The sequence below is a fragment of the Cynocephalus volans genome, chromosome 13, assembly GCF_027409185.1.
Source record: "Cynocephalus volans isolate mCynVol1 chromosome 13, mCynVol1.pri, whole genome shotgun sequence".
Taxonomy (NCBI): Eukaryota; Metazoa; Chordata; class Mammalia; order Dermoptera; family Cynocephalidae; genus Cynocephalus; species Cynocephalus volans.
This window is the reverse complement of record NC_084472.1, coordinates 2296105-2320144: the sequence shown is the minus strand read 5'-3', so window position 1 is coordinate 2320144 and position 24040 is coordinate 2296105. Positions and strand designations below refer to the sequence as shown.

General features: G+C 37.0%; 1 protein-coding gene across 11 annotated transcripts in view; it reads right to left on the bottom strand.

Annotated features, from left to right (window-relative positions):
• Positions 1-24040, bottom strand: part of LOC134362151 (centrosomal protein of 192 kDa-like) — a 50419-nt gene that overhangs the window by 5596 nt on the left and 20783 nt on the right. For 5 of the 11 annotated variants that reach the window (XM_063077479.1, XM_063077477.1, XM_063077474.1 and 2 more), the window contains 2 exons: positions 22216-22342; positions 21196-21326 (listed from right to left, as the gene is read on the bottom strand). In XM_063077479.1, the coding sequence (XP_062933549.1) occupies positions 21196-21326; positions 22216-22342 (258 nt within the window). Of the gene's footprint in view, positions 1-85; positions 189-5684; positions 6915-21195; positions 21327-22215; positions 22343-24040 lie in introns of those variants that run through there. The other 6 variants (XR_010021522.1, XR_010021520.1, XR_010021523.1 and 3 more) reach the window with 4 other exon arrangements.

The following is a 24040-nucleotide window of genomic DNA, read 5'->3' as shown; positions in this document are numbered from 1 at the left end:
ATCACATAGCTATTGGCAATAACGTAGAAAATCTTAAATGTCACATAGGAGGAACTAGGTTAAGGGAATTATGAAACAAACATACAATAAAACACTATGCAGTCTTTTAAAATCATGCTGTTGAAGGCTGGCTCAGTTGAGAGCTAGCTCAGTTAGTGCTGATAACACCAAGGTCCAGGGTTCAATACCTGTACTGGCCAGCAGCCACCAAAAAAAAAAAAAAAAAAAAAAATCAAGCTGTTGAATACTATCCTTCAGCTCAGAAAGATGTTCATGATACATTAAGACAAAAAAAAAAGATTAGAAGCAAAAAATAGTGAGACGCCCCCCTGCCCCCACCAAACTAGTGTTACCTTATTTTGTCAGTACCCACCAGCCCAGATGCCAAGGAAAGGGGAAACAGACTGCATCTCTTGAGGGGAAATGCCAAAGTCACAGTGCAAAAGAGCACAGGGGATAGGACACAGCGTCAAGCCATCTTTGGAAACAGTTTCCACACATACTGAATGCTCTGCCACTTGCTTCAGCTCAACCCTTAAACTGACTGAATTTTACCCCTCCTTTTTTTCTTTTTGCACAAAGTTCAGAATACTCAGCTAGGTAATCGACACGCAGAGAAAATTCAAATTTGAATTTTGGACTTTTAAAAATCCCCAAATCAAGACTGCACTGTCAAAATACTAGTAAGTTTCTAACCAAATTATTGGAGACAAATTATTAACAAAATTGCTTCAGGACTATTGCTGTGGTTTGAATGTGTCCTCCAAATGTTCATGTGTTGGAAACTTGGTTCCCAGCGCAGCAGTGTTGAGAGGTGGGACCTTTGGGAGGTGATTGGGTCATGAGGGCTCATCCTCGTGGGTGAATGGACTAATGGGTTATTCAGGGGAGTGGGCTAGTTATCAAAAGAGTGTGTCTTTTATAAAAGCCAGGTTAGCCGTCATAAGCACCCTTGTCATGTGATGCCCTGCCTCAGGATCTGCAGAGTCCTCACCAGCAAGAAGGCCCACACCAGAGGTGGCTCCTCAACCATGACTTCCTAGCCTCCAAAACTGTACGAAATAAGTTTCTTTTCTTTATAAATTACTGAGTCAGTAGCATTCAGTTATAGCAACACAAAAATTTACTAAGGCTACACACACACACACACACACACACACACACACACACACACACACACACACACCATGAAACAGAATAAAGAAAGTTATGGGTCACTGTAGTACTGTGTTGTGTTAATTTGGCTCCTTTTGCTGACAGAAATAAATGCGCTGAGCTTAAATTACCATAAGTACGACAAATGAACTGCAGGAACACATGTGGAAATAAAAGGAGAGAAATTTCAGTCAAGAGGTCAGACTTCAAAGGAATCCAAAAACTGCCCAGGTGCTGGCCACACAGAGACTTAGAGGCTACTCTGGAATTAGAATCTCTAAATTGGCTCTGCAGACCAGCTAGAAACTAGCTAGGAGCCAAGAGACCAGCTAGCAGGAGTGCTAAAGAGCAGCAAAATTTACCAGGTAAAGTACAATCATCAGAAAAACGTTACCACTGAACAGAAGAAATTTTGACCAACATTTCACCATGAATATCAAAATACTTAATGAAGCAATCACCTCTACGAACAATAATCCTAAAGCAGAAATACAAACTATTAAGGATGAGACAGATGAAGGAAGAGAGGACATGAAGAGAAATCAGGAAGAAATGAAATATGAACTGGTAGGAACCAGAAAAAAAGTAGGAGAAAAGATCTCAGACCCATTTCATCGCAATAAAAAAAGTATTTAAGAAGGATTTCAATAAAGACAAATATATACAAAATTAAAATCTACATTGGCAGCAATGAAAAGCATGGTTAATACTACAGAAAATTAGTGATGCAGAAGATACACACCTAAACAACTATCCCTTATTATAGACTTACATAAACGTGAGGAAAAAGAAAACAGTCATGGATGACCAGAGAAGGGAGTATCAGCTAATGGCCAACTGCTGTACTCAAAGGAAGGCAAGAAGAAGTAGAACACGAGCAATAATCCATGGTAACAGAAAACAAAACTTTCTTCAGCAGCAGAAAGAAACTGTGCATGCAGAGGTTACCACATCCCAGGAAAATCAACTGAAAGAGACTGACATGTTCGTTTGAAGCTGATGAGGGAAAACAGTGGTAGAACCATAAAACAGAGCCAGAAATTTAGTCTTAGACAAAAATGCATATTGTGCAACAGGAGAATGTATGGACTGCTACTTAGCAGTAAACGTGATTAGCTACTGATACATGCAACAACAGGGAGGAATCTCAAAAACACGTTAAGTGGAAGAAGCCAAGCACAAAAAGGAACCTACTGCATGATTCCATTTTTATAAAATCCAGGAAAAAACAAAACTGAACTATGGTGACACAAATCAGAAAGTGGGCGCCAGGGTGGGGAACGGAGAACGGACTAGAAAGAAGCAAGAGTAGTTAATGGAGCGACGGAAATGTGCTACATGTTTCGGTGGGTGGTGTTTACACAGGTGTACATAAGTGTCAAAAACTCATCAGATGAAACCCCTAAGATATGTTAATTATACTACAATAAAAAATATAATACAAAAATGCATACTGGGAAATTGTAAAATTGGGTGAGGAGTGGCCTACAACTTGACTACAAGCTTGCTAGTAGGCTAAACCTTGACTCTGAAGTATTCATGGATTAAACTATACACCAGACACTGATCAACAGACCTCAACTGGTATTTGCTTTACTAAGTCTGGAAGCAAAAAAAAATATGCTAAGCAACTCAGCAACACAAGGTCACTCTCATACTGTATTCTCCAGCAATTTTGGCACACAACATACTTACCCTCTGATAAATTGACCATTTCTCACTAAGTCCCATGGTTTTGCTCCAGGCAGAGAGGTGAGGGTGCATGTGCATGGCTAGTTTACCATGTGGAGTGAGCTCACCAATGCCATGGTCACTTTAGAAAGGTGAACATGATGTCCTCATTCATAATATCTGACCATATGACAAGTTTCTGAGAAAATTCAGTATTTCCCTATGGCATGTTATCTACATTTCATAAATAAATTTTATTAAGAGTATATTAAAAAAAACAAAACAAAACAGGTGGGTCTGAGAGTGAGACCATTCAGCCCTGTATTTTGGCTCTGATCATGCAGTAAAGGGCAGTTTAGAAGAGAAAAATCACAAAATGCAAGTCATTATAGAAAATTTATAGTTTTTATTGAATGCCTCATATACATTTTTTAAAATGTCAAAACCAAAGAAAATAAGTTGAAATTGGAAAGTATACAAGGGGAAAGAGACATTGCAGAAAACACTGTCAGGAACCTAGATATTGGATATGGGAAATGTAAACAAAATGAAAGAGAAATGAAGAAAGAGGCACACCAGTGCAGTGACAGAACAATTTAGTATATTTGACAACAGGGTGGATACATGAATCCACAATGGTGACAAAATGACATTGAACTCTACCCACACATGGTACCCATGTCAAGTTCCTGGCTGTGATACTGCACTATAATTAGATATGACCAGTGGGGGAAACTGGGTGAAGGGTACACAGGACCTCTCTACACTACCTTTGCACCTTCCTGTAAATCTATAATTATTACAAAATATAAATTTTTTTTAAAGGATTAGAGAGAAAAATAAATGCAGAAGTCAAGCAAAATAGATCCCACATATGCACTGTAGAAAAATATAAACTTTAGTAAAATTGTAGGAGATTGTAGAAAAATATAAACTTTAGTATACACAGTTTTGTGACAAATGCTTGCTAATGACATTCTAAGTAAAGCAGCTTCTAAGGGGGCTATTAAGCAGCTTCTAAGGGGCTATTGAGATGTAAAGCAGCTTCTAAGGGGCTATTAAGCAGCTTCTAAAGAGGCCATACAAAGGGCAGGCGGGCCCAAGTACACTAAACATTCCAAGAAGGGAATGGCCCCCACCCGGTTCCAGGAACTGACTAGTACCTTATCTAAGAGCCTCCTCGCCAGGCCTTAGGGAAGATATACAACTGAGAGAAGCGCCGTTCCTTATCGGGGGTACCAGCCTGCTAAAGTCTGCCCATAAATCCAAGGGCGCCACAGATAACCAACAACTCATCCTGTCATAAAGATCTATTCAGGAAAAACTGTATAAAAGGTGCTTTTATTGTAAACTGGGCGTCGCTTTTGTCCTGGAGACGAAGCGACCCCAGCATGCTGGAATAATAAAACCTCATGTTTATTGCAACGGCCTCTAACTCGTGGTCTTTGTGAGGTGAGCCATCCCAACATGTGGGATTTGTGCATGGTGCACGGGTCGTACAGCATCACTAGAGTTCCTGGGGGAGGAATGGAGCAGAACCAGTATTTTCAGAAATAATTCAAAAAGTTTCCTTAAATAAAAGAATGCCTGACACCACCTACTGAAAGGGTATATACTGTATGACAGGGTGTATTAATCCATCTTCCATTGCTTACAACAGAATACCTGAAACTGAGTGATTTATGGAAAAATGAAACTTATTTCCTACAGTTTTGGAGGCTGGGAAGTCTAAGGTCCAGGGGGTGCATCTGGTGAGGGCTGCCTTCTTGGTGGGAACTCTCTACAGAGTTCCAAGGTGGTGCAGGGTATCACACAGAGGACTGAGCGAGACTTAATGTGCTCACTTGCTCTCCTTATATAGCCACCAGTCTACTCCCTGATAACCCATTAAACCATTAACCCATGAATGGATTAACCCCTCCAATGCGCATAGTCCTCACGATCCAATCAGCTCTCAAAGGCCCCACCTTTCAAATGCAGTAGTCAGATTTCCCACCCTCTTAAACCGTTACAATGGGGATCAAGTTTTCAATGCATAAACTTTTGGAGAATACATTCAAACCACAGCAGAGGGCACAGTAACAGTAGAGAGTCAACACAGAGATACAGCTTAGTAAAATTACTAGACTTGAAAAATAAAGATTCTTCATTTTTGCAAAGCCTTGGAAAAAGATCAAGTCAATTCAAAGGTAAAAACAATTAAGCTCATCCCAGATTTCCCTCCAATATTCTATAGAAACAGTAAAGTGATCCATATAAGAAACTTAAAGGAAGAAAATAAAAGCCAAGGATTTTAAACACACCACAACATGTCATAGCCAGATGACCTTCAAATTTACTTTGGCTGGATGACTTCTAATGTCTTTCAAAATATGAATTTAACTGTTAAAGAAGAAGTGGCTGTGTACATGAAAAGTATTTCAAAATGAGGCATCCACAAGGGGTCATTTAAACACAAAAGAACTAAGCTCTCCACTGATGTTTACCTCCAGCTGACCTAATCACATTTCAGGTGAAGATGCAAAATGTCAATGGCAGCTTGGTAAAGAGTTAACAGATAACTTTGCAATCCAATATTTTGAAATGAAGTAAAACTATTTAACAGTTTTGATAATTTCATTTGTTAGGCAAAATTTGCCAATTATTAGAACCTTTCAAAAGGGAAACAGTTAAAAAATCTCTTATAAAGCCATAAAAGAAGGCATTAAAATTTAAATCTGCAAGGTTATTCATCTCAATATCTTCAAAATAGCCAAACATAAGATAAGCAAGTATGTATTCACCAGAAGTATCAAATAAACCACGACAGACGTATTATGCAGTCTGTAACATCACTAATTTTCTTTCAAATAGATAGAATGATTATATTACAATAAGTGAAAAAAGCACAGTGCAAAAATTTGCACTGAAAAATGCTGGAAAGAAATTCACAAAATATTTACAATGGTTACCTTTGAGAGATGAACCTAAAGATGAGTAAGTTTCCTTCTTTACACTTTTTCCAATTTTCCTATACTGAGCACATCTTTGTTGTTTAAAAAAAAGGTAAGTACCTACCCTGATAAACTTGTTCCAGAAATGTCACTGGGAGAAGAGTGACTAAGTGGTGAAGTGGAAGGTCTGAATCTTTCATGGTCCTCCTCTTTGTCATGTCCACCATGCTCAGCAGAGGCGTTTTTCATATCAGATAGGTGTATTTTCCAATGAGAACAGAAAAAAGTTCTGCATAATTTTGTGAATGTGATCAATTACTCAGACACTTACCAGTATTTTTAGGTGAGACTACACAATGTTTTTCAAAAGTCACATGCTTTTCACTGTTGCTTGTTTCACTAACATACTCATTTCTGTTCTGATTCTATCATCTTGTATTTCTTCACACTCCTCTGACAGCCAAAGGGATGTTGTTCTGGGGTTCCTTACTGATGAATACGTTTTAGCTGTGGGAGTGGAAACTGAGGTAGCTTTTTCACTGTTACCAATATCTGGTAATTTGTTGTCAATGGAATTTGTTTTCAAATCAACTGCTGCACTCTCATTGTCTCTTATATTTGTCAGCACTGAACTTGAAGAGTATGCAGTTCTAAATGATTCCTGGTTCTCACTCTCTCCATTTTCACCACAAAAAATAGCTGCTATGTTTTCTTTTGGTCCCTTACACTTATATCAGTAGCACCTAAGTCCACTGTATGGATGTCTTTAATTTGTTCTTTTGGCAAAGATGAATCCAAAATATCAGACATACTACATCTTGAAAAGTTTTCCAGTCCACCTTCACATCTACTAACCTCTCTTTTTTAAAGGTATTTCTCCATATCAAATGCACTGGATCCATTACTTTTTTCTAAATCATTAGGTAAGAAATGAGACATATTGGAACAGTCCTTCTGTTTATCATCTTCCTGAAAAGCCTTATCGCTGGTTTTATTTGAAAGTGCCTTGATCATGGCAGCAAGCTGAGAAGGATCAGAACTAACTGAGGCATCTGCAATGGCTGAAGCAATGGTGCTTATACTCAGCACAGAATCACCGCTATCAGGCAGCTTGTCTTTGCATCTACGGAGTTTGTTTTTCATGAAGAAAGTGTCCTAGAAACGAGAAGATTTACAACAGATAAATTTACCCCAGTTCTATGGACATGTACATATTAATCTTTATTTATAAGCACTATGTAAGGTTTAATAGCAATGAGAAATTAATGATATACCAGTTAAATATCCCCATGAAAAAGACAGTTGTTACCAACTTTAATTACATAGGATCACGTTATTCACAAAATATGATTGTCACTCATTTAAAAAAAATCTTCAGAAACTAAAGAGATGCTAAAACTGGGAGAATAACTTAAAACCAAAATATGAAGATACTGAGATTGAAATGCCACTGAGTCATTGTGTTTGACTACAAGTATAAATCTTGGCAACTTCATTCAATTATTAGAAATATTTATAAGCAAGACATAAATAAGAACCATGAGTAAAAGACTGAAATGGGCCCAACAGCAAAGAAACAGAACTATTTAACAAAAAATGCATGTTAAAACTTCTGTCTCCAGTAATAGCAACCTCCAGTAATAACAGAGTAGGTAATCCAAACCAAGCTCTTGCTGAGAGAACAGCATATTCAAAACATCTCTTTCAGAGTACTGAAGAGCTAAAAATGCAGTGCAAACTTATGGGGCCAATATCTGAGAGACGAAAGTATCCCAGAGAGGTAAACCTAATATTGGGGATGCTTTTCCCTGGGGGGATCTGCTGCTTCAAGAAGAGGCTATGAAAAGCTGTTTTTTGTGGGAATAAGGGTGTAAAACTTGAGTTTAAAGTCTGCCAATGACTGAGGTTGGGGGGCTAGGAGGGTAGAGTGGCATGTGTGTACATCACCACAGTAAAACATCCATGCTTTGGGATGAGACCACAAAGGAGTAAAGGTAAACCAACAAAACAACATTAGACTGGCCCTCACAGTGACTGAAGCTCAGTTCCCATCTGCCAATCCAGATAACTAAATTAAAGTGATCTGAGATTGCCAGTGTTCCTCCCTCCTGGTCAGAAACAAACACAAATCCAGTCTGGAATATATCATCTCCCTCGGCCTCAAATTACTTCAACAATTTTTCCTGTAAACAGCAAGATAAAACAAAAGATACCTAAGCACTTTATATATTTGAGTAAAATGGATAAAAAAAAACAAAGAAAAAAAATTAAAAGCAGGCAAAGATAAGATATACTATTATTAATGAAATAACAATAAGACTAACAACCAACTTTTATTTATTTTAGTTTTTAAAGGGAAAAAGGTAATTTTTTTAACATATGATATATATATATTTTGATATCTCATTGTGTTTTTTTTTTCTTCCGAATTTCATTTTATTTTGTCAATATACACTGTGATTGATTATTGCGGCCCATTACCAAACCTCCCTCCCTCCTCCCTCCCAACAATGTCCTTTCGGATCACTTGTCGTATCAACTTCAAGGAATTGTAATTGCTGTGTCTTCTTCCCTCCCACCACCCCCGGGTTTTTCTGCGTATTTATTTATTTATTTTTAGCTCCCACAAATAAGTGAGAACATGTGATATTTCTCTTTCTGTGTCTGACTCATTTCACTTAATATAATTCTCTCTAGGTCCATCCATGTTGTTGCAAATGGCAGCATTTCATTCTTTTTTATAGCTGAGTAGTATTCCATTGTGTAGATATACCATTTTCTGTATCCACTCAACTGATGATGGACATTTGGGCTGGTTTCAACTCTTAGCTATTGTAAATAGTGCTGCGATGAACACTGGGGAAAAGGTGTACCTTCGACTCGATGATTTCCATTCCTCTGGGTATATTCCCAACAGTGGGATAGCTGGATCAAATGGTTGATCTATCTGCAATTGTTTGAGGAAACTCCATACCATTCTCCATAGAGGCTGCACCATTTTGCAGTCCCACCAACAATGGATGAGAGTTCCTGTTTCTCCGCAACCTCGCCAGCATTTATCATTCACAGTCTTTTGGATATTAGCCATCCTAAATGGGGTGAGATGGTATCTCAATGTGGTTTTCATTTGCATTTCCCAAATGCTGACTGATGTTGAGCATTTTTTCATTTGTCTGTTGGCCATTCATATATCTTCCTTTGAGAAATGCCTATTTAGCTCTTTTGCCCATTTTTTAATTGGGTTGCTTGTCTTTTTCTTGTAAAGTTGTTTGAGTTCCTTGTCAATTCTGGATATTAATCCTTTGTCAAATGTATATTTTGCAAATATTTTCTCCCACTATGTTGGTTGTCTTTTAACTCTGTTAATTGTTTCTTTTGCTGTGCAGAAGCTTTTTAGTTTGATATAATCCCATTTGTTTATTTTTCCTTTCGTTGCCCATACTTTTGGGGTCGTATTCATGACGTCTGTGTCCAGTCCTACTTTCCGAAGTGTTTATCCTATGTTTTCTTTAAGAAGTTTTATTGTTTCAGGGTGGATATGTAATTCTTTAACCCATTTTGAGTTGATTTTAGTATATGGTGAGAGGTACGGGTCTAGTTTCTCTCTCCAGCATATTGATATCCAGTTATCCCCGCACCATTTGCTGAAGAGGCAGTCTCTTCCCCAGAATATAGGCTTGGTGCCTTCATCAAAGATCAGATGGCTGTAGGTGTGTGGGTTGATTTCTGGATTCTCTATTCTATTCCATTGATCAGTGTGTCTGTTTTTATACCAGACCATGCTGTTTTGGTTATTATAGCCTTGTAGTATAGTTTAAAGTAAGATAGTGTTATGCCTCCAGCTTTATTTTTTTTGCTCAGCATTGCTTTGGCTATTTGTGGTCTTTTGTTATTCCACATAAATGTCTGGATAGTTTTTTCCATTTCTGAGAAAAATGTCATTGGAATTTTGAAGAGGATTGCACTGAATTTGTATATCACTTAGGGTAGTATGGTCACTTTCACAATGTTGATTCTGCCAACCCAAGAGCATGGGATATCTTTCCATCGTCTTGTATCCTCTCTAATTTCTGTCAGCAGTGGTTTGTAGTTCTCATTATAGAGATTTTTCATATCCTTGGTTAACTCGATTCCTAAGTATTTTATTTTTTCGGTGGCTATTGTAAATGGGCAAGCTTCCTTGATTTCTCTTTCTGCATGTCCACTATTGGAGAATAGAAATGCTACCGGTTTTTTTGTGTTGATTTTGTATCCTGCTACTTTGCTGAAATCATTTATCATCTCCAAGAGGTTTTTTGTAGAGGCTTCAGGCTGTTCGATATATAGGATCATGTCATCTGCAAACAGGGACAGTTTGACTTCATCTTTTCCAATCTGGATGCCCTTTATTTCCTTCTCTTCTCTGATTACTCTGGCTAGTACTTCCAACACTATGTTGAACAGGAGTGGTGAGAGTGTGCATCCTTCTCTAGTTCCTGTTCTTAAAGGAAAAGCTTTCATCTTTTCCCCATTCAGGATGATACTGGCAGTGGGTTTATCTTATATGGCTTTAATTATGTCGAGATAGTTTCCATCTATACCTAACTTATAGAGGGTCTTTGTCATGAATGAATGTCGAATTTATCAAATGCTTTTTCAGCATCTATAGAGATGACCATATGGTCCTTGTATTTGATTTTATTAATATGGTGTATCACATTTATTGATTTGCATATGTTGAACCAACCTTGCATCCTTGGTATGAATCCCACTTGATTGTGGTGAATAATTATACGTATGTGTTGCTGTATTCTGTTAGCTAGTATGTTATTGAGGATTTTTGCATGTATATTCATGAAGGATATCGGCCTGTAGTTTTCTTTTTTAGTTGTATCTTTACCTGGTTTTAGTATCAGGATGATGTTTGCTTCATAAAATGAGCTTGGGAGATTTGCCTCTGTTTCAATCTTTTGGAATAGTTTGCAAAGAATTGGTGTCAATTCCTCTTTGAACGTTTGGTAAAATTCTGCTGTGAATCCATCTGCTCCTTGGCTTTCCTTTGTTGGGAGCCTTCTGATAACAGCTTCAATCTCCTTTATTGTTATTGGTCTGTTCTGATTTTCTACATCGTTTTAGCTCAGTTTTGGTAGTTTGTGTGTGTCCAGAAATTTATCCGTTTCCTCCAGATTTTCAAATTTGCTGGCATATAGTTGTTTATAGTAGTCTCGAATGATTCCTTGTATTTCAGATGTATCAGTTGTAATATCACTTTTTTGATTTCTAATTTTTGTTATTTGGGTCTTTCCTCTTCTTTTTTCAGTTAGCCATGCTAATGGTTTGTCAATTTTATTTATCTTTTTAAAAAACCAACTTTCTGGTTCATTGATCTTTAGTGTCGCTTTTTGGGTTTCAATTACCTTGAGTTCTGCTCTGATCTTAATGATTTCTTTCCATCTGCTAACTTTGGGTTTGGATTGTTCTTGTTTTTCTAGTTCCTTAAGGTAAAGTATTAGGTTGTTCACTTGCCATCTTTCCATTCTTCTGAAGTAAGCATTTAATGCAATAAATTTCCCCCTTAGTATTGCTTTTGCAGTATCCCACAGGTTTTGGTATGATGTATTATTGTTTTCATTAGTTTCAGGAAATTTTTTGACTTACTCTTTGATTTCTTTTGGACCCATATGTTATTAAGGAGAATGCTGTTTAATTTCCATGTGTTTGTATAGTTTCCAGAATTTTGTTTGTTATTGATTTCTAATTTTAATCCATTGTGGTCTGAAAAAATACATGGGATAATTACATTTTTTTAAAATTTGTTGAACTTGATTTGTGACCTAACATGTGATCCATCCTGGAGAATGATCCATGTGCTGTTGAGAAGAATGAATATTCTGAGGTCATTGGATAGAATGTTCTGTAGATATCCGCTAAGTCCAACTGGTCTAGAGTATTGTTTAGATCTTGTGTTTCTCTGCTGATTCTTTACCTAGATGATGTGTCCAATATTGATAGTGGGGTGTTCACATCCCCTGCTATTATGGTATTAGTGTCTACGTACTTCTTTAGGTCTAATCGAGTTTGCTTTATAAATCTGGCTGCTCCGACATTGGGTGTGTATATATTTATGATTGTTATGTCTTCTTGATCGATGAATCATATTATCATTATGTAGTGGCCCTCATTATCTCTTTTTATGCTTTTTAGTTTAAAGTCTATTTTATCAGGTATATAAATAGTTACTCCAGCTCGTTTTTCATTTCTGTTTGCATGGTAAATCTTTTTCCATCCTTTCAATTTTAGTCTATGTGAGTCTTAATAGGTGAAGTGGGTCTCTTGAAGGCAGCATATAGTTGGGTCCTCCTTTTTAATCCAGTCAGCCAGTCTGTGTCTTTTGATTGGGGAATTTAATCATTTTACGTTAAGAGTTTTTAGTGAAAGGTGTTGATTTTACTCCTAGCATTTTATTTATTTTTGTTTGGATGTCTTAAGTGTCTTTTGTTCCTTTCTTTCTGACTTACTGTTTGTCTTCTGTATTTGTTGGTTCCTTGGGTTGTAGATAACCTTTTTTTTCTCTTCATTGTTGCCATTTTTATTTTACTAGTGGGTTTTGATTTTTCTTGAGTTTTTATGGCAGTGATAGTTATTTTTCAGATACCAAACCCAGTGCTCCCTTGAGAATTTCTTGTAAGGGTGGTCGTGTGGTAGTGAACTCCTGCAGTTTTTGTTTGTCTCAGAAATATACTATTTGCTCTTCATTTCAGAAGGATAGCCTTGTGGGGTAGGGTATTCTTGGCTGGCAATCTCTGTCTTTTAGTATTTTGAATATATCATCCCACTCTTTTCTGGCTTTTAGGGTTTGTGATGAAAAGTCTGATGTTGGTCTGATTGGGGCTCCCTTATAGGTGATTTGATGCTTCTCTCTTGCAGCTTTTAAGTTTCTCTGTCTTTGAGTTTTGCCAATTTGACTCTAACATGCCTTGGAGGAGACTTTTTTGGGTTGAATACAGTTGGGGATCTTTGAGTTTCCTGAATCTGAAGATCTGTGCCTTTTCCTATACCTGGAAGTTTTCTGCCACTATTTTGTTGAATATGTATTCAATGCAATCTCCTTTTTCCTCCCCTTCTGGAATACCCATGACTTGGATATTTGAGCGCTTAAGGTTGCCTGATATCTCTCTCAGATTTTCTTCAGTGCCTTTAATTCTTTTTTCTTTTTTTTTTTTTTGTCTGCCTGTGTTATTTCCAACAGCCCATCTTCAAGGTCAGAAATTCTCTTTTCTACTTCTGCAAGCCTGCTGGTTAAACTCTCTGTTGTGTTTTTTATTTCATTGAATGAATTCTTCAGTTTGGCAAGCTCTGCTACATTCTTTTTCAGGGCATTGATTTCCTTGTACATTCCTTCTTTCAGGTCATGTATACTTTTCCTCGTTTCATCATTTTGTCTAGCTGAGTTTTCTTGTATCTCATTCAGTTTCCTTAGAATTATCATTCAAAATTCCTTGTCAGACATTTCAAGGGCTTCTTGTTCTATAAGATCTAGAGCTTGAGAGTTATTACTCTTTGGTGGTGTACTTTCTTGATTTTTCATATTTTTGGTATCTGTCCTTTGATATTTAGTCATTGTGGCAGGGGGTTTCACAGTCCACAGGTTTGACAATATTGTCTGGCTAGGATGTTACTGGGGTTGCCAATTTGGTATGGCTACCTCATTGTCTGCTCAGTTGGCCACTAGTGCCTTGAGTGTGTAGTTGCCTCAGGTCTTGCGCCTCTCCGAGGAGCCACCTCTCTGGTCAGTATTCTGTCGGCCGGGCTGCTTGGTCACGTGGCAACACCACAAGGCGTGTGGTCTCTGCGGAGCTTCCGCCTCCCCTGCTGGACGTCTCCCTGCACCGTGTGCACTGGGTCGGGCTGCTGGGTCATGTGCTGGCATCACAGGGTGTGTGGTCTCTGTGGAGCTTCCTCCTCCCCTGCTGGACATTTCCCTGCTCCGCACACACTGGGCTGGGCTGCTGGGTCGTGTGGCGGCACCGCAGGGCATGTAACAGCCAAGTTTTAAAGTGAAATGACGTAAAGTAATACATTCAAAGTGCTAAAAAAATTTTTAACCCAGAATTCTACACCGAGCAAAACTACACTTCAAGAATAATGGGGAAATAGAGACATTTTTAGAACAACAGAAAACTCATTACCAGCAGACCTTAACGAAAGAAATAGTAAGGATATTCTTCAAGCAGAAGAAAAGAAATCTCAGATAGAAAGTCAGAGATGTATATTGGTTGTATGTAATAATAGCTGTTATCATCATCATCACCATAATGTCTTATGAAATTTAAATATAGAGATAATTAAAGTATAAAATAATAGTAGCTTTTAAGTCTGGAGTAAATTGTGTATTTTATGATCCTTGTAATGTCAAATAAAAGGTTTCAAAAAGACAAAAAGTGATTTATATTAAACATTATTAAGCCAAGGAGACAGGTTATAATTTCTTGGATAATCACGAAAATAACATGAGAAAATATATATATAAGGGTATGTGGATAGTTCATGGAAAAAAATAATTAAAAGATAATAGGAATCTTTCCATGACCTTTTCAAAGTACCCTAATATACATAATTACCAAATTTATAGAGGCAGAAAATTGGAACAATTCATAAGAACACCAAAAGAAAAAGAACAAAGCCTAGGTGAAACAAACAGAAAGCAAATAAAGAACAGATTCACACCCTCATGTATTGGTAATTCAATTAAATACAAGGGTATTTAACATAAGCTCAGGGGAAGATGTGTATTATGTTTTAATTCTACTTTTCCACAAACTTTCTGAAGTACTTTCCTATAAGTGGAAAGAAAGATTTTGAGACTGACTGAAAAATCAAATCCAACTCTATGTCCTCATAACAGAAATATCTAAAATATAAGAATACAAAAAGATTGAAAGTAAAATAATGGGAAAAGATATAACATGCTAACACTAACCAAAGAAAGCTGGTGTTAATTATGTCTATATCAGACTAGACTTAGGCAAAATGCATTAATAGAGCCAGAGGGAGACATATACAGTGATAAAACATTTGAATTGCTAGAGAGAACAATTTTAATTTGTATGCACCTATAAATATAGCCTCAAAATGTTTAAAGCAAACATCAATAGATCATAGTAAATAACAGACAAATCCACAAACACAGTGGGAGATATTAAAACCTAAGTAATTGAAAAAACAGAACAATCATTTTAAGAATGCACGCAGCTTCGCATCCTGATTTAAACAAATCTCCCTGAAATGAAACATCAGAAGAGCCCAGCCAAATCATATAACAGGCATCCCCTTCAAGGACACAGAAACATTTTTAAAAATAGAACAAATGCTGAGCCATATATCACATCTCAACAAATTTCAACAGACCAAAACCAAAAAATTTTCTGACTACAGTGCAATTGGCCTAAAATCAGTATTTCAAAAATTGGAAAATCTCCTAAGTGTTTGGAAACTAAGCAATACACTTTTTAAACAAAAGCATGGGCCAAAGAAATTAGAAAATAGGGAGGTTTCCGGTTGAGATGGCAGAATAGATGGTCCCCAGCATCACTCTCTCCCACAAATCCACCAATTTACAACTATAAAAAAGCAACAACAGCCAAGCTGGGGCTGCTAGAGCTCAGGGGAAGAGGAGGAGAGACTGACAGAGTGCATGAAGGCAGGAGAAGCCATGAGGAGAGAAAGAAAAAACTGCTCCAAACATTATGTGCTGCGGCTCCTTTAAGGCTGGAACTGCTGAGTGCATGGAGCAGGAGCTGGCAAAAGTCACAGCTGTGCCCTTTGGATGAAGTTGCTTAGAGGCAGCAAGGGAGAAGAGGGCCTTAGTGGCCCCCAAGACAGCAAGACCACTAATAGGGTTCCAGAGTTCCCATGGAACCACATAGGAGCGAGGAGTCACAACAATTGAAAAAAGGGAGCTACTCAGAGGCCGGTGAGTCACTACAAGGGACCAGCGCACAGCCAGTCCCATAGGAAATGTTTGCAGCATGGGCAGTGGGGGAAATGGGCCCACCAGGGGAACATCGGGACACAGAAAGAACAGCTGATCTGCCTCCCAATCAGCATAGGACCACTCAGAGGAGATTGGTCAGGAATACAGAATTGCATAGGGTGCAGTTTGATGAAAAGACTCAGTCCCAGATCAGAGTTTCTACATAACCCAGGTGCACTGGGTCTCTGGAGAGCCAGAAGTACCTATAAAGTCAACCATTATAACCTGAGCTGCAGAAAAAGCCTTCCCTAGGGAAGCAGCAGAAACACAGCAATTTCAACCACAGAGCTCAAGTACTGGTCCCAATAGGAAGTCTCCCCACTTTAGAAGTAAGCAAAGGACAAAAAATTAGTTCATGCCCAGGCACACTGCCAGTGCTTCAGGGGGCCACCTGGGGACCAGAGGGCTGGACCCAAGGACCGGACCCCCCCTCCCACAACCAGACACACTGCCAGCACCTTGGGGCCCATCCAGGGACCTGAGGCATGGAACCAGGGACTGAACACCCCCTCCCACAACCAGGCATACCATCAGCACCAAGGAGCATGCCAAAAACATCACCTCAATTTGGTGGCCCACCACAGCCACCACGATAACCGTGCCTGCCGTGAAAGCGGCGAGACACCACAACCACCATGCAGATGGTCCGCCAGCCAATGGTGTGCATTGACACAAGGAGAGTCACCAGCAGAGACCAAAGAAAAGGAGATGTTTCTCTCCACAAAGCCTGTTCCAGAGTGAGAGAAGCATCTGCTCTACAATAATATCAGGGGACCTGAACACACTTCTCAGCATTGGACAGATCATCTAGGCAACAAATCAACAGAGTAACCATTACTCTTTCAGAAGGAGAGAAGAAATCTAGGGTAATTAGAGAGGGGAGCAGGGAGGGAGAGAGGGACAGGGAGAGAATGGACAAGGGGCACAAAGAATAAGTACAATATATATGTTTGTAACAATATATATATTAATAATATTGATTTGATCAACATATCTCAATGGTGAACCCCAAAAATACGTATAATCAATTATGAATCAATAAAAAAATTTTTAAAAAAATAAATAATTAAATAAAATAATTTTTTTTTCAAAAAAATAGAAATTGGAACCTTCACACCTTTCTGGTGGGAATGTAAAATGGTGCAGTTGCTTTGAGAAACAGCCTAGAAGTTCCTCAAAAAGATCAAACATAGAGTTTAAAATGACCCAGCAATTATACTTCTAGGTATACTTCTAAGAGAAATGAAAATATGTATTCATAAAAAAATGTGTACATGAGGCCGGCCCGTGGCTCACTTGGTAGAGTGCGGTGCTGATACCACCAAGGCCACAGGTTCGGATCCTATATAGGGATGGCCGGTTTGCTCACTGGCTGAGCGTGGTGCTGACAACACCAAGCCAGGGGTTGAGATCTCCTTACTGGTCATCTTTAAAAAAAAAAAAAATGTGTATATGAACATTGATAGCCCCGTTATTCAAAGTAGCTAAAAAGTGTATTAAATAAAAATTACAGGCGGCCATTGTTTTGGACTAATTTCCTGCACTAGGCCTCAACAGAACAGACTAAAAATCAAAATGGAGTCATCCCTGCTATGTTCCATGTCACTGAAGTTGTGGTATGACCTTCCCAGAAATCAGGAGGAAGAGATAAGAGCCAATCTCCCAAATGGGCCAGTTTAAATCTTCAGTGGATACAATAATGAAGTTCCCTCTACTTTAATCCTTACAAGAAAGAGATGGTCTGAAGTAACCTGATGTTAATTGGTCAGTTATTTTCCTATTCCCACCTTACAAAGAAAATAACTTTGAAATGACCAACCCTCTTTTAGTTCTTTGTTTCTGCTTTCTTCAACCTTTTTCTGTCTATAAAATCAGCTGCTTTTGCACAGCTCATTGGAACACTTATTCTATTTTATGAAATGTTGTGTTCCCCAATTCTATAATCACAATAAAGCTAATGGCGATCTTAAAAAAAAAAAATTAGAAAATATATTGAACTGAATGATAATAAAATGTGACATATCAAAATATATGGGATGAAATTTTTAAAATACGATATGCAACAAAAGCTCTGCTTTCAGGGAATTTTATACCACTTGAGGTTTATATTAGAAAAGCAAGTAGGCAGAAAAATGAATGAGCTAAGCATCCATCTCAAGAAGTTAGAAAAACAACAAATTGAATCCACAGTAAGGAGAAAGAAAAAAATGAATATCAGAAAATATGAAACAGAAAAACATACATAGAATATAGAATAAATAAAATGGATAAATTAATAAAACAGAAAAATATGTTGTTAGACTGAGCAAGAAAAAGGGAGAGAGGCAAAATAGCCAATATTAGAAATAACAAAGGGCACACATCTTCAGAATCTAAGGTATGACAAACAATGACAAGAGGATATTACAGTCAGTGTTATGGTGATAAATTTTCAAGTTTAGATGAAGGACTGCAATCCAAGAAAACTGCAACTTTCCAAAACTGACAAAAAAATTTTGAACATCAGAATAGTCTTATAACTATTAAAGAAATTGAATATGCAATTAAAAAGAATTAGATAAAGAACATATCAGATCCAGATGATTTCACCAATATATTCTACCATGATCTAAAGAAAAATAGTACCAATGTTACAAAAACTCTTCCAGAAAATAAAAAAATTGAGACTAGCAAAACCTTGATACCAAAATCAGAAAAGGACATTTATAACAAAGGTCATTCTTCTCACTCACAAAGATTCAAAATTATGCACAACTAGCAAACCAAATCAAATGACATATAAAATGATGATACATCATGACACAAGTTCACTCCAAGTAGAAAAGAATGGTTTAATATTAAAAAACCATTTAATGTAATTTACCAAAAAAAGGAGAAAGCTCATTGATGGAGTTTGGATATGCTGTCCCCTCCAAAACTCATGTGGAAATTTGATCTCCAATGTGGCAGTGTTGGAAACTGATTGAGTCATGGGGCGGATCCCTCATGAATGGATTAATGCTCTCCCTGGGGGAGGGAGGATTAATGAGTGAGTTCTCGCTCTATTAGTTCCCACAAGAGCTCCTTGTTTAAAAAGACCCTAGCACCTTCTCTCTCTCTCTCGCTTCCTTCTCTCTCTTGCTTCCTCTTGCCATGTGATCTGCTTGTACCCATCGGCTGCCTGCCACTTTGCACCATGAGTAGAAGCAGCCTGAAGACCACGCCAGATGCAGCTGTCCCAGAATCGTAAGCCAAATAAACGTCTTTCCTTTATAAGTCACCCAGTCTCAGGTATTCTGTTAGAGCAACACAAAACAGACTAAAACACTCATGTTCATCTTGATAGATCCAGAAAAGCATCTGAAACAATTCAACCTCTTTACAAATTAAAAACCAAAGCAAACAAACAAAAACTAGGAAAGATGTGGGGAACGTTGGGAAACTGTTAATCCAATGATAAACAAAAAGTTACAACATACATAAAACTTAAAGATAAAATACTGAAGGGGTCGGCCCGTGACTCACTTGGGAGATTGTGGTGCTGATAACACCAAGGCCATGGGTTCGGATCCCCATATAGGGATGGCCAGTTAGCTCACTTGGGAGTGCGTGGTGCTGACAATACCAAGTCAAGAGTTAAGATCCCCTTACTGGTCATCTTTAAAAAAAAAAAAAAGATAAAATACTGAAAAGCTTTGCCATTGTGTCAGAAAACGCCATTACTTCAATTCAACACTGTTCCGAGGTCCAGTCAAGTAAGGCAAGACAAGAAAATAAAGATATAAAAAGTAGAATTAAAAAAATAAAACTACTGTTATTCTTAGATGATACAACTGCATACGCAGGAAATCCAAAGAGTCTACAGATAATTATTAGAGTTAATAAGTGAATTTGCTGGATAGGAAGTGAGTATATAAGACAAAACCAAACCAAACCATATTTTTGTTTAGCCACAACAAACAGAAAATGAAGTTAAGAATATTAAAATGTTTCAACAATTTAGAAGAAATCTAACAAGAGATGTTAAAAACCTGCACCAAAAAAAAAAAAAAAATCACAAAATACAAATTAAAACTTAAATAATTGGAGGGATACACTATTTTCGTGGATTAGCAGATTCAATATTAGAAAGATGTCAATTTTACTGTTCTACAGATTAAAAGTAATCGTAATAAAAGTAGAACAAGACTGCTGGTTTGTTAGTTGGTTGGTAGGTGGAAGCTGACAAGCTGATTTTAAAATATGTATGAAAATGTAAAGGCCAAGATTAGCCAAGACACTTCTAATGAAAAATACAATAGGAGGACTTTACTAAATATCAAGACTTATGTCAGGCTGGCTGATTAGCTCTGTTGGTTAGAGTGCAGCCTTGTTAAGGTCAAGGGTTTGAATTCCTATACCAGTCAGCCACACACACAAAAAACGACGTGTCACATTGACACAATGCAGACAAACAGACCAAAGAAACGCAACAGAGAATCTAGAAAAAGAACCACAAATTCATAGATATTTGATTTGTGACAAAGTTGGAACTCTACAGAAATGGAGAAAACATGGCCTAATTGATGAATAATGATATCATTAAAAGAGGAAAAAGGCAAGTCACAAACTGGGAGAAGATAAATGCTCACAACCTTTTACAATTCTGCAAAAGGCTCTAAACCAGAATATGTAGAGAATGCCTACAAATCAACAGGGGTAACAACCCGTTAGAAAAAATGAGCAAGAGACTTTAACAAGCACTTCACAAAAAGAAGCAAATGACCAATAAACATGAAAACTATTCAACTTCATTAGTAATCAGGGAAATGCAATTAAAACAGGAGGTATTACTACACATCTACCAGAATAATTAACAATATCAAGTGGAATTATCACACACTATGGGAAGGAACCTTCATTGGTACAACCACTCTGGAAAGCTATGCCAAAAATAGTGAAGTGATTATTTTGTAATTGCCCAACAGTGGAAATATCCTGAATGACCATCAAAAGTGGAATGAATATATAAGGGGCAGAAAATTGGAATCACAGAATAGTATATGGTAATGAAAGTATACTTCTATTGTATAATAAAAGGTGAAGTTAAAAGTTAACACAAAATTAATACAGTGTTAGAAGTCAGAGCACTAATGGAGGGAGTAGTTGGGAGGCAACAAAAAAGAAAAAATAGTTTGTGCTGTTGGCAATGTTCTGTTTCTTGACTTGGGGTGTATACTGGTGTGCATGTTGTTATAATTCATTCATTGACTATAAACTTGTTTTATAAACTCTTGTGCATGTTATACATTGATGGAATTTTTTTTAATCTAAAAGTACGTGTAATAAAATTGATGTCAGAAAAACACATTAAACTGCATATATTTTTCACAGGTGATCTTGTCTTGATCTTATACAAGAATAACAAAATAATCTTAGATTTCCTTCATGAAAGGCGTAAGCTACCTCTGTTTTCCCTTTATCGGCAGTTAACGTCACATCATTTTCATCCACTTGTGAATTACTCTCCAGTGCTTCAACCTGAAGTGTAATTGATCCTTCGTTTAGTTGTGCCGGGGATTGTTCATTTAAATCTCCTGCAGGAAACATACAACAATTACTTTACAAGTATATACTATCTCACAGAAACAATCTGTGGGATAAGGACCAGTGAAAATGATTAACTGCCAAGAAGTCTTATACCCCAAATATCATTCTCACTAAAACTGTTTAAATGTATAGTCATTTGGACAAAGGACAACAGTATTGTAAATTTGGCTTAATTCTGCAAAGTCTAAACCTTGAAGGAAGATTATGGATATCTCCCTTGCAAATACTCAAACTCATTTAATATTTTTAAGCTTTAAATATTTCACAAATATACAATAAGTTAATTCAAAAGTGAGTACTTCTTTACAGTAATAGAAAATAAACTATATATACACATGCCCTTTATCCCTACTCCCCTATTGGAATACAGGCTCTTTAAGGAACGGAGCATATCTTGTTCAACTTTATATGATATGTAGCACAAGACACTGTACTAGCAAAAAGTAGCTGCTCAATAAGTATAAGTTGACCAAGAAAGTTTGATTTTAAATATTTATCATAAATATTTATCATATTTAGACTGTCAGTTTAAATCTCAGAACATCCCTTTAACTAAAAGTCTACCTAAATAATAAATATAATATCTAGGATTCATTAATTTGGCCATTTAGTAGGCCAAAATTAACTAGCCCATTTGAAATTATTTCATTTACTCTGGTTTTAACAAAGAGATTTAGGTGGATTTTGGCTGACTTGTCTCCACCTTAGATTGAATTGGAAAGGTGGGGTTATATAAAAATCAAATCTATAACCAATATTGAAAAAATACAAAGTGGTATATACACTTTCATTGATGAACAACAGGATCACACAACCACTAAATTACAGGCTTTTTTTAAAAAAGGCTCCTAAAAACCCTTTCATTTAATCCATTACCTGAAAACTGATCATGGGTAAAATGAGCCATTCCTTTTTCCAAATTACTCCTTGACACATCAGATTTTCTTATTAAAGCAATAGGTTCTCTCTTCTCTGGTGATCTAATAAAATAACCAAATGATGGCTGCAAAATAATTAAACAGGAATTACTTCCTTAATTTTCCACTGCTTTGAGAGATTCTCACACTGGAAACACAACTAAATAACTCCAACAGGACTGCTCTTCCCCTTCACCTTCAATTATTAGAGACAAACTTTGACAGTCAAGATAGGCCCTTTTGTGTCCTTAATACTCGCTATCTTTTAATCGTTAGAACTAAAACTGTCGAATAAATTGCCCTAAGAAATACAATTAAAACAACACAGAAATGATACTTTATTCCTTCAATAATTACTGAACACCTTCTATGTGCTGGGCACTGTTCTAATCATCATTGCCCTATCAATAAGAAAGATTAAAAATTCCTGCCTCCTGGAACTTACAATATAATAGCATTTTATTTTATACAATAGATACATTCTCAAAAATCTGTATTGAGATTAGAATGCTCCAACTGCCTCGCATGAAAGTTTCAGAAAGGTTTACATTCAAGGAGCATACTAAAAGAAGAAATTCCACACCTTTCACAATAGACCTAAAATGTGGATTTGTTAAACGCACTCAATTTTTGATTGATCTTCACTTGGGAATTTCTTCCCTTGATCCAGGGACTTGAATACAAGTAAAATTTCATAACTAATGCCAAAATAAAAATTCTGGATAATAGGTCCATTTTTCCATGATCCAGTATTTTGCTCATCTGTTTAATGAGAAATTCGGTTACTCTTCAACGTCTCTCACAATCTCAAAAATCCAGCTCTATTTATTTTCATTATTTCATTTTTTAATCCACTGCACAGGTGGATGGGACCAGAGTTCAGTTTCAGATTTTAGTTCTATGAACCAACTGTGATTTCTAACACTATATCTATTATATCAAAATTATATTCTTAGTGAAAGTATATTCTTAGCGAAATCCAGTTTGAATAAACACTCCCTCCAATAACCCTAACTCCCTAGGTGGAATTTATCAAGTCCTTGGACTCTGTCTCCAGAATAAATCTTGAATCCTTGCACTTGTTTCTATTTTCACATTTTCATATGAAATGCCCGTATGCACACATCATCCTAGTCCTGGCCCTCATCTCCTTGCTCCTGTTTCCTAAGCCTCTGCCTATGACTTTTCCTCATCTGTGCTTCACTCGCTTTCTTCACCCAGGCATTGACACACATGGTGGCATCCTGTTGGACCTGGAGACAGGCCCAGGCACCAAGATGAAGTTGCTCCCAGCCTCCAAGCATTTCTCCCCAGTTCATCTGAGATAAAACCCAATTCCTACAGGGAGCCCTCACAATGTTACAAATAAGAATCTTTATAAAGGGATACATCTTCACTACAAACAAACAGGATTACCTCATTTTAAATCATGTTTTAAAAAATATGGAAATATCCATGAAGGCTATTAAAGCAATTTTACATGAATTAAAGATATATTTCAGTATGCCAGTGATCAATTAATAATTTTGAGTATAAAGGAAAAAGCAGAAGTTATGTAAACATGAAAAAAATAATTCTATACTAACTACATATCTATTCAGAAAGAAATGAACATTTTGTCTATACTTAGATTAATATAAGAAAAAATTATATGGCCTTCCTCAGACTCGCTGTGAGTTATTTCAGAATTTCCTGAGGAGTATGAACCATGGGAAATCAGAGAGCTGTTATTTTCTGACCGAAATCTACAGCTTAGGCTACTGTTTTCATTTGCCTGTTGAAAG